General features: G+C 41.6%; 1 protein-coding gene across 1 annotated transcript in view; it reads right to left on the bottom strand.

Moving 5' to 3' along the window:
- Positions 1-2,230: 2,230 nt before the first annotated feature.
- Positions 2,231-12,065, bottom strand: part of Rlf (rearranged L-myc fusion) — a 73,856-nt gene continuing 64,021 nt past the window's right edge. The window contains exon 8 of the mRNA XM_005353309.2: positions 2,231-7,098. Within this exon, the coding sequence (XP_005353366.1) occupies positions 2,437-7,098 (4,662 nt within the window). The 3' untranslated portion in view covers positions 2,231-2,436. The remainder of the gene's footprint in view (positions 7,099-12,065) is intronic.

Below are 12,065 nucleotides of genomic sequence, written 5' to 3'. Positions count from 1 at the left end.
AAAAAAAAAAAAAAAAAAAAAAAAAGAAACCCAATATGGACAAGCTTAACAGAACTGCCATATACAGGCTGCCCAGGCATACTTCAGGATTGTCAGGGCATAAATTTCAAATTCAATTCAAATTTCAAGGTGGTACATGACAGTAATTATGGTGCTTGTGAGACTAAGGTTGGAGGATGTCAATCAAATCTGAGGCAACCTGGGCTCAATAACAAAGTCTTGTTTCAAAAAAAATAAAACAAGCCCCATTATTTTATACAATACACACGAGTAAGTAAATGATGAGCTGTCCAAATAGTTGGTTTCAGAATGGGATGATGTTGAACAGTAACCCCACGGAAGACAAGAGGATATAACTATGCCATTTCAGTCTTTTCAATAAAAAATAAAAATTAAAAAAAAAACCATGCCATTTCAGTGCTAGCTAACGAGAGTGGCTGAAAATGGCTTCGGGACAGTGATACTAATGTATTGTTAAGAATTTAGTACTGAACAGAGAAACCCTGTCTCAAAAAACAACAAAAAAAAAATTTAGTACTGAACTGGGCATAATGGGAACTTGTAATTAGTTTTAGGAAGGCCAAGGCAGGAGGATTGTTTGAGGACAGCTTAGACCACACACAGTTGGAAATGTAATACAATTCGTAGTGTTTGTCAAGGAGACAGGGAACAGGACTGTAAACTAGAAATAGAACAAGTCAGTCATCAGCACTCAGGAAGTAGAGGCAGGGGGATGACAGCTCAAGGCTATTATTCAACTTAGTGGGTTGACTTGGAAGCCACGCTGGAGATAGTGCATCAAAAAACCAAAAGCTGGTACACTAAATGAATTCTATCACTCAGGAGGGACCAGGCAGGAAGATCTAGTTTGAAGATGCAGAACATATATTATTGCAAAACACCCCACAAACCAAATCAAACCCTGTATCGTTTTGCTGCCAGACCTAGAAGTCCCAGTCACTGCAAACATACAAAACCAGACTCACCCTGAACCTGGCTTCTTCCCAAACACCCACTCCCTTTTATGTTCCCCCCGGAATGCTTTTCTTGTTCTAATTCTCGATAGGCCTGTGTCATTACCTACCTTAAAAAGGATTAAAAATTACTTATGTGCATATGCCACTGTGGTCAGTCAGGACAACTTGCAGGACAACTTGCAGGAGTTGGCTGTTTCACCAGGGAGTCACAGGAATCAAACTCAGTTGTTAGACCCGGCAAGTCCCTTTAACCACCGAGCCATCTCCTTGGCCCCTCTTTATGAACTTTGACTTCATCTATTCCCTACACTGCAACCGTCGGCACAGACCATCATCAAGTTACCCTCAACTATTCAAAGACTTATTTTTGTGTTCTGCCTCCACATATGTATGAGCACTACATATATGTCTGCTGACAGCAGAAGCCAGGAAAATGTGCGAGATCCTGGGAACCAAACCCAGGTCCAGCAAGACCAGTAAGCACTCTTAACTGCCGAGTTCCTATTATTTAATTACCTCCTTTATCCACTCTCATACTCATATGCCATTCCATAATACATCTATACATGTGAATGTGCCGCTTTGCTCACCATCCTTCTGAGGCTCTCGGCTACGTATAAAGCACAACTCCTTAGTTCCCGGCTTCCTAAGTTCCTGCCCCGCCCCTCTTAAACCAGCATGACATCATTTGTAGTCTGCTGGGAATCTGCCTTGAGTCTGCTACATCCTTTATGTTTACCCTGGCTGTCTACACAGCCAACCTCTGTCCTTTCTTGTCTGGGAGCTATCTTGACTATTAAGGCAAATAACTCAAATCTCAGAATTTGCTTTCTATAAAAACGTTAAGACAAGGGTCATCCAAAAAAAAATCATGATCTGAATGGTTATTTAGCAGAAAATCACTGGAGTAAAATGTGAGACACACCCCAGAAAACATGGGTGCAACTGTGGTTTGCATGGGGCATGAAAACTCATTATGAGTAAACAAGAAGTGGGTGAAAAATTGTAATTTATTGAAACTCAACTCAAAAAATATAAGATGCTGTAGTGTACAATATATTACACAAAGCACCCTTGGGTGCACATTCAAGTCAAGTAAGAACTTCCTACCATTTCCCTAGCCCTCCCACCCTGGGACCTTAATATATGTTCCATATACAATCATGCACACATAATTGGAAAAAAGGAAGCCCCAGTATATTTTGATGTATTAATTAGCACCAAACAAGAGAACAGTTCCATTTTTTTTAATAAACAAACAAACAAAAATCCCAATCAAAAAACCAGCTGGAGAGCTACTGGACGCTGCCAATACTGCGGACATAGATACTGTACATTCATGTAAATACAGCCTATTCTACCCTAAGCAAGTGTGGCTGGTTCCCAGCCTTTGTTCACGCTGGCAAGTGTCCCCACGTTGCAGTGCTGGAGCTAGTTGCTTCAAAAACAAAACAGTGATTTAGGAACTTCCTACACAAAGCTCATCTGTCTTCTTAGTTGGAAACAAGTCTAAAATCGGTGTGGAGAACTTAGATCTTTCAAGGACAACCACGGGGCGGAGATAATGAAGCTGCTTTAAGGCAAGCTCTCCACAGTCTGTTAATGCTTTGTCCAGTACCACCCTCAGGTTTTCCAAGGAAGGGACCGCCGCTGCTTCAGCGACTACTAATGGTGCAATTGCAGTCAGGTTCTCCGCAACTGGAGGCTCACTGGAAGAATGAGGTATGTCAACTGGAGGGTCGCTGTCATTCACTGCGGCATTCGCCACGACATTCCCTGTCAAGTCATTAGCGGGCTGAGAGGAGTTATTCAACGGCAAGTGCTCTGAAGGCTCCCAGTCATCAAAATCGTCGTCTTTCTCCTCACTTTCCTGAATAAACTTCAGAAAGGAAGATTCAAATCCCATGGGTTTGTAAGTCTTCAGATCAAATGACCTGGGCTGAGAATGCTTCCTAATATTTTCTTTTGGGACCTGGGTTGCATTCTTGACAGTGTTTTCTTGCCCTGAACTATGTTGTCCAGGTTCCTCTTTGATCCTTGATAAAGGCAGCTGGAAGTCTGTGAAGTAAGGACCACTTTCTGTTTCACAGGGACTATGGATAGGGCTTTCTATTTTACAGGGAGGAGACTGAACTGTCTCACACTGTTCCAAAGTGGGTTCTGAAGTATGCTTGCATTTCAAAGATCCCCTGTAGAGCAGAGCGTCCGTGTCAAGAGCCAGGTTTCTTTCTGTACACCCTTTCTGACCACCATCCTGTTCAGCTGGACAAGTGGAATCAGTGTTCTGGAGGGGCACGCTGCTGTCACCTGGGGAACGGTGCTCTGTGTGCACCAACTCACAGCTAGCATTTTCCTCTTTCTTTACACAGGGCTCTACTTCAGAAGGGGGCTCCTCCTTAATTTTGGTCCCATACTTCACACAGACCACAAGGTTCTCCAGCTGCTGCTCTAAATAGGCACTATTCATCTGATGGGTACGTTTGTAATGCCTCACGATGCTGCTCTCCAGCTTCACCACAGACAAGCATCCCTGGACCATGCATGGGTACTGTGTGTGCTCAGAATGCTCAACACACATATGGATAGCTTCTGCTCTTGTTTTAAAGCTAATCGGGGCTTTCTTATCTTTGAGTAAGCCACCACATTTTTTAGCTTTAGTATTCAATGGCCTTTTGGCAGTCTGCTGCTCCTGTCCCTGTCCTTGTGCCTGTCCCTGTGTCTGCCCCTGCTCCTCAGGTGTTTGACACACCTTTTCACTCCTTAGGAGCCGCTCATTCGCTACTTTCTGGCTGCTGAACAGGCTGTCATAACTGTCCTTATGTCGGTAGTAGACGTGCTGGAAGTAATTACTTCGATGGCTGAAAATCTGGCCACAGCCATTAAGAGTACAATGGATTTCATAATCCGAATGGATCTCTCCTTCAATATTATGCTGTTCTAATAGGTGGTGCTTCAACTTACTGAATGAATAAAAAACAGCAGGGCACTGAGGCTGGTTACAAGAAAACCTTGCTGCAGACTCGGTCTCAGAAAGCGCTTTAGACTCTTCAATGTGGTCTAGGTTATGAGAGTCACTGCAGTGCTTAGCCAGGGCCTTGGAGCACAGGAAGCGCTTGTTACAGTCCTTATATTTACAAGCAAACAACTTTTTACATTTTACAAGTTCCCTTTTGGTTCTTGCTTTGTCCTTCTCTAAGCATAACTGCTCTTTGTTGTACTGATGCACAGTTCTATAGTGGCGAATCAGGCCTTTTAGATTGGTAAATGAAGAGTTGCAAGTTTTGTGGATACAATGGAATGGTTTGTGGTACTTATTCAATATATAGCACAGATTTCCTTTAGCAACAGTCCGCCTGCTTCCTCTCCCCTCTCTCCCCTCTCCCTCTTCTCTGTGGCTGCCAATTGGTGATGAAATACCAGATACCTTACTTTCTGATTCCTCACAAGAGGACTCCAAGTCTGTTTCCGAGCTGCACTCATCTTTTTTGGAATGGCATGGAGTCTCTGAGTTACTGTTGGGACCGAGTTCTGCAGAGCAGTCACCTTTCAATCTATCTACTGAGCATGGCCCTTCATGATCACATTTCTCACTGTCTAACAGTCTGTGAGTTGCCCTGTCACTGCCAATTTGATGTTTGTTTTTATAATGAATCCTAAGGTGTGTTTTTCTCGTAAATGACCTTTCGCAGATATGACATCGGAATGGAGAATACCGGTGCTGAAACATGGATAACTGAAGGACCTTCTCTTTAGAATAATTATGCTTTTTAAGATAATGCATTAGTAAAGCCTCTCTGGTCACAAATTCGTATTTGCATCCTTGAAGCTCACAGAAGAAAGGCTTAGCTGCCAACTGCGCAAGGTACTGACTCGGCATATTTTCATCCTCATTCTGAAGGTTAAGGTCTGCAATGGAAGATGGGACTGACTGAAGAGACTTAGCACCACTAGATGGGCACCCCTGCAGTGACCCTGGGAAAGAGCCATGTGCTATCGAGTTCTTCAAGCTTAAATGTTTCAAACGTAACAGAAGTTCCAACATGGTATCCTCTGTACACGGCCTTTTAGAAGCACAAATGGAAGGTTCAGGGGAATAACCTCGATGGTCTCGCTTGCATTTAGCATGGATGCTGTGATCTAGACCTTCATCCGGGGAGTCACTGTTTGTATCAGAGCTGGGTTTAGGTTCTGCATCCAACTTGTCAGCTTCATTATGTTTGTCACTTAAGCAGGTATAGAGGTCTTTTGCCTTTACCTTTCTGGACTTGCAGTGGTAGGGGTGCACCTTCCGCAAGTGTTTCTGAATCCCCCTTGCGTTTTTGTAGGAAGATCCACAGCCGTCAAAGCCACAGGTGAATTTAGTTCCATCAAAACAAATGGCCACATTAGAGCACTTCTCTTTTAAAGTGGAGGGCACAAAGACTTTCTCATGAGATAGTAATAGGTCCTGCATGGTTTCTGATTGATCTAGTGTGTCAATTAATTCCTCATTTATTGAAGTGGAAGAGCTGTGACTTAACTGATCACTACAATTGCTGTCACTGTTGTCCTTCAGGTTTTCTGAGGTGTCTATGTGAGCACTAGCTGATCCTGCACAGAAAAGAAGGTCTTCAGGAGAATGGGACTTATCAATTTGGTCAAGTAGATGAGGCTGGTCTACAGAATCTTGCTTTCCACCTGCTGCAGGTTCCTCAAGTTTCACTGATTTCTTTAATTCTTCACCTGGACTTTCAACATTATGCATTGAGAGGTGGTCCTGGTATTCAATTTTGGAATAATAGAACTTTTTACAGCCAAGAACATTGCACGTGTAGGATGCATCCCTAAAATGTTGTGCTTCGTGGTGGTAAAGCTGGCCCAAGTCACTGAATACAATGTTACAGCCATTCAATTCACATTTGTAACGAAGATCATCATGCTTTTGTTTGTGGTTAAGGAGTTCATTCACTGATCCAAACCTTGCATAGCAATCTATAGAAACACACATATAAGGTTGAGGACCACAGTGCACCTGCTCATGCTCTCGCAGGTGAAAAGCAGACATGAAATGCCTCCGGCAATAAGTACACTTCTCTCTTCTGTTTTTCATATCCAAGTAGTGCTTGGCATTTTCGTCATTATTTTGGTGTTCAGCTTTAAGATGCACACTTAAGTATTTAAACTGTTTGAACACACGGGAACAATCTGTACCGGGACATGGGTACAGGTCTCTGTCTTGCAGGCGGCAGTCTTCTAACTTACTAAATGTGACATACTCATGAGATTCTCCTTTGGCTTGTTCACTCAGTGACTGATTTTGCTCCAGACTTCTGGTGGGACTCTTGGGATAAACACCCCTTTGAGAGCCTTTCAACAGTAACTTCTTTCTAGAGCGCTCTCTTCTGCTTGGTGGCATTTTAACATGCTCCATCACATGAGGGACAAAGAGTTCTTTCCTCTTAAATTTTTTAATACAAACTGGACAGGTGTATATTCCATCTTCCATGTGCATCTTGGAATGATGAAGAATCCTGGCCTCTATGCATTCCCGCTTACACAACAAACAGAAGAACTTGTACTGCAGCCACCTCTGGTACCTCTCAGAGGAACCGATGGGCTTCTTATCTCTTTTCTCCTTATTCTGATCTGCCAGATTTCTCCTATAATGTTTATCTTCTTTACCTTCATCATAGTCACTGAGAAACGACTCTAGGACATCTGTGTCATTAATAGACATTTCATAGCCACTTAAGTCATCATCAGAATCAGAGGCTTCTTGTCCCAAGAGTTGGTGGCAGTGTCGTTTCAAAGTTTTCCAGTCCCAAAATTCAGGATCGAAGGGCCAGTGGGCTTTTAAGGCTAGTAAGAGCTCACAGCGGAGGGAGTTTGGAACTGGTGCATTTTCTTCATCGAATTTTTGATCTGGCTGCAAATACAGTTCTTCCAGCATATTGAATCCATCCAAACTGGGTTCAATTAAGAATTCTGTAAGCTGACAGGCTCGCCTAACTTCCAAATCTTCTGGTAAAAGACAGGAGATTGTTTTACAGACTGAAGCTTTCATCTCCTCATCTTCACTTGATCTGAGCTGAAGAGCTCTGACACATAGCAAAATTGACACCCCAATACCAGCATCTTGTGCCTACAAGGAAAAGAGGAAAGTCAACGTCAATCTTGTACACAAAAAATTACATTAACTTCTGTTGCAAAGACATTTCAATTTCTCAAAACCTTTGGAGTTCATGGAACATGTCTATAATCCCAGCATTTGGGAGGTCAAGACAAGAGGATTATTAGTGACCAGTTAGGACTAAGCAGAGCTGGAGGCTGGCCTGAACTATATTAGTAAAAGCATGTTTCAAAAATAAACAGGGCTAGTGAGATAGCCCAGTAGATAATGGCAATGGCCACCAAGGGTGTGTGTGTGTGTCAATCTACAGAGCTATAAATATAAATAATATAAATAAGATATAGTATAAGTTATAGTATTGCAACTATATTATTCAGTATGTTTTTCTGTTTATTGTGTAAGGGAATTCAGAGGCCAGTATTCATCATTCTAAGATGTATATTGAAGAGGAAATATATGCACACACATACAAGAAAAAAGAACATTTTGTTCCATAAGCTACAGAACATGTTAAAATGCCAAACAAGAATCTACTCTTAAATTTTTTTTATTTTGTTTTATTGTGCTCTACATTTTTCTCTGCTCTCCTCCTTGCCTCTCCCCTCCCCTTTAAACCTTCTCCCAAGGTCTCCATGCTCCCAATTTACTTAGGAGATAATGTCTTTTTCTATTTCCCATGTATATTAGATCTATGTATGTCTCTCTTAATGTCCTCATTGTTGTCTAGGTTCTCTGGGACTGTGATTTATAGGCTGGTTTTCTTTGTTTTATGTTTAAAAACCACCTATGAGTGAGAACATGTGATAATTGTCTGTGTCTGGGTTACCTCACTCAAAATAATGTTTTCTAGCCTCATCCATTTGCCTGTAAAATTCAAGCTGTCGTTATTCTTTTCTGCTGTGTAGTGTTCCATTATATAAATGAACCACATTTAAAAAATTTTTTTAACCACTCAACCAACAACTAAAAACATAGTACTAACTATTCCATTTGGGTTCTTTTTTTTTTTTCTTTTAAAATTTTTTGAGGCAGGGTTTCTCTATGTAGACCAGGCTAGCCTCAAACTCAGAGATCCGCCTTCCTCTGCCCCCTCCCCAGAAGTACTAGGATTGAAGGTGTGCACCACTACTGCCCTATTCCTTTTGGGTTCTTAAACTTCAACTTAGGAGTGACTGGGGAAATGGCTCAATGGTTAAGAGTACTGACTGTCCTTTGAAAGGACCAGGGTTCAATTCCAAGCACCCACATGACAGCTCACAATTGTCTGTAACTCCAGTTCCCGGGGACCTGTCACCCTTGCACAGAGTGTGTGTGTGTGTATGTATGTGTATATATACACATACATACACACACACACACATACATACACACACACACACAGGCAAAATACAAATGCACATTAAATAAATCTTTTTTTTTTTTTTTTTAAAAAAAAAGGCCGACCGGTGGTGGTGTACGCCTTTAATCCCAGCCCTTGGGAGGTAGAGGCAGGCGGATCTCTGTGAGTTCAAAGCCAGCCTGGTCTACAAGAGCTAGTTCCAGGACAGGCACCAAAAACTACAGAGAAACCCTGACTCGGAAAACAAACAAAACAAAAAACCCAATAACAACAAAAAACCCTTAAACCTTCCCCCCCTCTTTTCATGCAAATAGACATGGTTTCACACAGGCCTTAAACTACCTTTTCCCAAATGTTGGGATCATAGGCATGTACCACCACACAGAGAGCCAAGTCATACTTAGATCCTTTTTGTGGCAACATGCAAAGGACTGAACTACATGCTGTAATTATGCAAAAGTATATTTACAGTACACAGCATGGTATAATGTTCCAGCTGTTTTGGGACATGGTCTTGGTGTGTGGTATGCCACCAGGCACTGTGCTGATGGTACTGTATACTGAAGTAATTCTTACCCTTCATGAAATTACCCATGAGTCAAATATATAAACAATAAATGCAGATGAGTTTAAAGGCTTATGGAGAAAATGAGCTCAGTAACCGATTAAAAAAGAATGGTGGTATGCTGGGTAAAACGGATAGTCTAAACCTCGGTATTTAGCAGACACCTGCAATCCTAGCACTGAAACATGGAGACAGGAAGATTCAAGCAACCAAACAAAAACAGTGTGAGAAAACGGGGGTGGGGGGTAGGGTGGGCAGGAGAGAGACAGGTGATTAAGTGATTATAATGTTCAATTCAAGGAACTCTTTGTATGAAAAGTACTTGGTTTTTCAGAGTCCCAACACTAAATCCTTCTCCAATATCTCCTAAAGAACTTTTTTGTACATTTCAGTCAAAGGTGTAATCAAATCCCAATATCCCATAGAATACGAGACAAAACAACTCTTAAGAAAGTAGTTAAAATGCACAAAAAAGACATGGTCACAAAAAGCAAAGACTACTGTCTACCTGTCTTCTATTCAGAGGCTGGCATAGAAGGTGACACAGCACGAGCAAGGAGGACTGCATGTGTGGCAAAGCAGTTTAACACACAGTGGCCAACAGCGGAGATTAGAGTCAGACTTTGATATAAGTTCTCAATTCCTCCACGCCTCAATTTCTTTATTGGTAAAATGCTAATAATACTGGGCAGTATTCAATTTTCCTCAAGGCTATTACATAAATGAAATAAAGAGAACATAAACTGACTGCTACAACATACGATGAGCGTTTGAAAGTTTGGGAAACAATTGCTATGTAATTATTCTGTGTTGGACACGATTCTAATACTGGGAACATGAAGCTGGAGAAATGACTCCATGTTTGACAGCCAGGCTGACCTTCAAGACCTGGGTTTGGTTCCCAGCACATACATGGCATCTCATAACCACCTATAACTCCAGTTCTAGGGGATCTGACAACACTTTCTGAACTCCACGGGCACCAAGCATGAAGATAGTACAACACAGACAGACATGAAGGCAAAACACTCATACACATAAAAAATTTTAAAAGCTTAAAAATATTGTGAATATAAAGAAATAATTGTATGAATGTGCAGAGTCTCAACACAGCCTATTTATTTATTCTAGATGAAATTTCCTGTATATATAATCCTCATTTCAAAATAAAAAAAAAAAGTTCAAGAGATTCAGTTGTTCAATGTCACTGGCTGGTCAAGCCATCTCTCTCATAATCTGGGGTTTTAACAGTTTCACGCCTTACTTTACAATATGTTCTCATGTTTTTGGTTTTGTTTTGGGCTATGAAAGCGAACATGTTTGCCATAGTAATCATGTGGTAGTCAGAAAACAAGCTTGGGCCATATTATTAATACAAGCACGGTGACCACAGAGCCTTGCAAATCCTAGGCCAGTCACCACAAAGCTATAATCCAAGTCCTTGGTCAGTTGAGTCGAATTTACTACAGTAGTCCATTTTGAACTTGAACTTGTGATTCTTCTATTTTGTTTTGCAAGTACTGGGATTATAGACAGGTGCAACACTTGAGTTTTAAGTAGTTACAAAGTCACCTATGACAATGAAATATGCCCTAGCCTCTCTTGCAGCTGTATGTGGCCACATGCATGTGCGCATGCCTTGGTTATAAAGGCGTGTCATGGTGTAGTCTGCCCTCTCCCCCTTCTTTCCTGCTCTCTAAAATGGATACATCATGTCAGGATTGGAATAGTTAGGTCATACAGTCTAAGATGGGACTAATATGGAAGCTATGTGTGTTTTCTATATGGAGTCTATAAAACAATCTGGCCTGACTACCTAGATTACATTGCTATACAAAGAAAGAAAAATTTCTGTATAGCTCTCGTCAATAGACTTGAGTTAAGAATCTCAATAAAGAGAGCCTATGCTTAGTTCCTCCTTCCTCTTCATATCTCTTCTGTCCTTCAGGTGGATATCGTGTAAAGGCTAGGCAAGGATAGTCCATACCCATATCCAAGAGAGTTAAAAAACTAGAGGTGCACTGAAATTCCTCAAGGGCCCCCCAAACAAAAAAACCAAAAAACCCTACCTTCTCTAATATCTAGTAGCTTATCCTTTACTCCGTATTTCTAAAACTGTGTAGAATTAAAAAATAACCCTTAGTAGCTGTCATTGGTGACTCATACATAAAATTTCTGTATTAGGAAAGCCAAAACAGCAAGATGGCTTTGAGTTTGAGGATAACCTGGGTTACATAGCAAGATCTTGTCTTTTTTAAAAAAGAAAAAAAAAAAAAACTCACAAAAACCTAGACAGGGCTGGAGAGATGGTTCAATGGTTAAGAGCACTTGCTGCTCTTCCAGAAGACCTGCGTTTTAGTCCCATCTGTAAATGCCAAATCCAGGGGTTCCAACACCCAGTTTTGGCCTTTGCAGGCACCAGACATACATGTGGTGCACATACAGTGCAGAACACTCATAATCATAAACTAATTTTAACTCATAAAAAAAAAAATAAGAAAACAACCCCTCTTGGTTAGCATTCAACTTCACACAATCTCTCCCTCTTAAGGGAGATGTGTAAATATGTTAGTGTTCATGTAATAACAAAAGGGACTTTGCAGATAAGTCTCCAAACAGTTGACCTTACAGTAAGTACACGATCCAGACTGGTTCTTTACATCTAGATCTAGACAGGGCCAGTAAGATGGCTTGGCAGGCAAGAGTACATGCTGTCAAAACTGATAACCTGAGGTTGATTCCCTAGGGCCCACATGTTAGGAGAGAACCAATTCCATTATATTCTCGTGCCCGTGTGCATACACACAGAAATAACTTTTATTTTTTTTAACAGACATAAATCTGCCGGGCGGTAGTGGCGTACGCCTTTAATCCCAGCCCTCAGGAGGCAGACGCAGGTGGATCTCTGTGAGTTCGAGGCCAGCCTGGTCTACAAGAGCTAGCTCCAGCCGGGCGGTGGTGGCGCACACCTTTAATCCCAGCACTTGGGAGGCAGAGGCAGGAGGATCTCTGTGAGTTCGAGACCAGCCTAGTCTACAAGAGCTAGTGCCAGGACAGGCTCCAAAACCACAGAGA

This window comes from Microtus ochrogaster, chromosome 10, assembly GCF_000317375.1.
Source record: "Microtus ochrogaster isolate Prairie Vole_2 chromosome 10, MicOch1.0, whole genome shotgun sequence".
Lineage (NCBI taxonomy): Eukaryota > Metazoa > Chordata > Mammalia > Rodentia > Cricetidae > Microtus > Microtus ochrogaster.
The sequence above is the reverse complement of the archived record's forward strand: the minus strand, read 5'-3'. Positions and strand labels throughout refer to the sequence as shown.